Source organism: Penaeus monodon, chromosome 22 (assembly GCF_015228065.2).
Source record: "Penaeus monodon isolate SGIC_2016 chromosome 22, NSTDA_Pmon_1, whole genome shotgun sequence".
NCBI lineage: Eukaryota > Metazoa > Arthropoda > Malacostraca > Decapoda > Penaeidae > Penaeus > Penaeus monodon.
Window position 1 is genome coordinate 44,876,883 of NC_051407.1, and position 2,555 is coordinate 44,879,437.

Here is a 2,555-nt window from a genome sequence, read left to right on the forward strand (position 1 = left end):
AAATATCTATCTATTCATTGCTGTATCTAAACCTCTTGCTCTTTCTTCCTCGCTGAATGTGTCTCATTCTCCCTTCCTCCCTTTTTTTAACAGAGTTTAAATTATTTGGCTACGACATAAGGTGAATGTAAATGCATTTTAGCATTTATTCTCTCCATAACTTTTTTCTAAGTTAATTTTTCTTTTTTATTTCAAAAGTTCCAAGGACTCACAAAATGCTTTTTCTTATTTTCTTTCTACTCAGAGCTTCGCTCTACTGTGCTTTATGCCACGGCAGTCAGGATGAGGAAGGGCTGTTCGATGTCCCTTGTAAATGTGATGATCGTGGTAAGTATTTGTGCATCAATATTTCCAGTTTTGGTTATGATTCTGCAAGTTGTTAAAAGGGACGTTTCTCTTTAAGTAATGTTATTTTTCTACACTTTTTCGCTATCTTTTATCTTTACAGGAAAGTGACAGCCGAATGTTAAGACCCAGGATTCTAAAAAGTATGTTTTTTCTTCTTCTTCATAGAATTGTCTGGAATGATTTTGATTTGTGCGCTTTTTGTTTTAAAGGACAGTAAATTAAGACGTCAGTTATACTTGATTTTTAAAATTAACTAGAGTATGAATACTTACTAAACTGTCGTATTTTCTCTACAGGACCTCACTCTGTGCTTCTGATGCTGGACCTGCAAGAACTTTACGGACAGAAGTTGAGAATTGTGTTGGCTCCTCAGAGAAAGATTTTGATGATTTCTTACTGGTAAGGCCTTCGTTGGTTCTTAATAAGCATATCCTATGATTGTGTTTCGTATATATTAGTGGTCTGCAATTGATTTGTTTCCACATCCCATTCATTTTTCTCTTCTTGCCAAGACACAAGACGAGCTGAGTTCTTTTGATTTGCTCGGCCATGTAGTCATCTTCATCATAGCCAATCAAGAGTCACCAGCCATTGGACTCAAGAACCTATGCCAGCCTCTGAGGTCCAATTGTGTCCATCCCTCTCACCTTCACAGGATCATCATCATCAGACCACTCGACTACCTGAGGAAAGAAATTTATTTTGTTATTGTGAGTAATTCAGCAGCTTTTGATGGATGCAAAAGTAATGCCTCATGGTTCGCCTTCTGCATAATTTAGATTCATTCTTTTTACTCATATTAGTTCCTGAGTGGAGAGGTCATTCTAGACATATGCATGAAAACATGTGCATCTCATGAGGTTTGTCATTATTCATTAACTTTGAAGTTGCTATGCTTTTTTATTTTTTTCCATTTTCAAATTGTATGTCTTTGCTGTACTAACTGTGGAGCAAAATAAATTAAAATTATTTTGTGCAGAGTTATCCGTGGGCCAAAGAAGTCCTACAGGTTGTGAAACTGGCCTCTTGCCAGATGTGCGTCCTCCTCAGTGCCAAACCAGAGAAACTGGATTCAAGATTCGACTTCACATTCGAAATGCTGAAGACGATTTCGAGTCGGTTAGTCCGCACCAGGAACATGGCGGCTATGAGTGAGTACACTTGATTCTTCAGGGAAACTGTGATGTTAGACATTATTTTTAAAAAATAATGTTAACCCAGAAGAGAAGGCAGATTGATTCTTGTTTTATCATCTAAAATATTTTACAGTGTATGACCCAGTGGACGGACAATGCAACTTCTGTCAGAGGCTTCCTGTTCTAGTTAGCCGTATTACTGATGAGCCGGAGACACCAGTCAGTGACACCCTTGCAGTGGCGGTAGGACAGACAATTCCTCCTGCACTCTGTCACTCCTTTGCATATTTGGTAGGGTTCTTTTGAAGTGTCTTCTACAGTAATTTTTTTCGATATCAGTGGTATATGTGTATTGCTGATTTTTTTAGATTTGCCTTTCTATTATCTTTTACCCAAAATAAATGTTTATTATTAATTATTTGATTTACAGAACTATGGCAGGTCAGATGTCCTCAGTTTCGCATGCACACTCATGCAAGGCGGACTATCACCCAAATCCCTTGTGGAACAAGGGTAAGATAGTGTTCTATTTTCAGAACCTCTCGATAACGGCAAGATGCAAGTGATATTTTTAATATAACTAATATCAAGGAATTGGCAGTTAGTAAGTTCGTATTTTCTCATTGACTGTTTTCTCTCCTCAGTTATGATGAGGTTCAAGTACGACTACTAGATCCTGTAGATCTAAAGGATGAGGCAATCAACTGCAGAGGAACATATGAAGAAGTCTTCCGCAATGCCCTGCATAGCAACATGCTAGCCTTGGACTCTACAGGCAAGTCAACTTGAGTGTTTCTGCTGCAATTTATGATATATGAAGGCCTGTAGAGCGTATTCTGACCTGGGCCAGTACAGATTGAAAAGGGTAAAGAGGGTGAGTAAATGGGGTAAGGCAGGAATTAGCCAAAGAGAAAAGGAGCGATTAGATCAAAAAGAGGTTACAAGTCTATGAGAACGGAAACTGCGAGGGTGTAGAAGAGGTATCTTGAAACAAACAACAAGTGATTGGGTATTATGGGTGTCGGGAGAAGTAGAACAAGACTCGGGAAATGAGACAAAGGATGGGGGGAT

General features: G+C 38.6%; 1 protein-coding gene across 1 annotated transcript in view; it reads left to right on the forward strand.

The window, feature by feature from the left end:
- LOC119587460 (calcium-activated potassium channel slowpoke-like) overlaps window positions 1–2,555 on the forward strand; it is a gene marked incomplete in the record, with an annotated part of 44,614 nt that overhangs the window by 38,569 nt on the left and 3,490 nt on the right. The window contains 8 exon segments of the mRNA XM_037936185.1: window positions 245–327; window positions 449–452; window positions 645–747; window positions 861–1,058; window positions 1,328–1,499; window positions 1,618–1,775; window positions 1,915–1,997; window positions 2,129–2,259. Coding sequence (XP_037792113.1) covers window positions 245–327; window positions 449–452; window positions 645–747; window positions 861–1,058; window positions 1,328–1,499; window positions 1,618–1,775; window positions 1,915–1,997; window positions 2,129–2,259 — 932 coding nt within the window.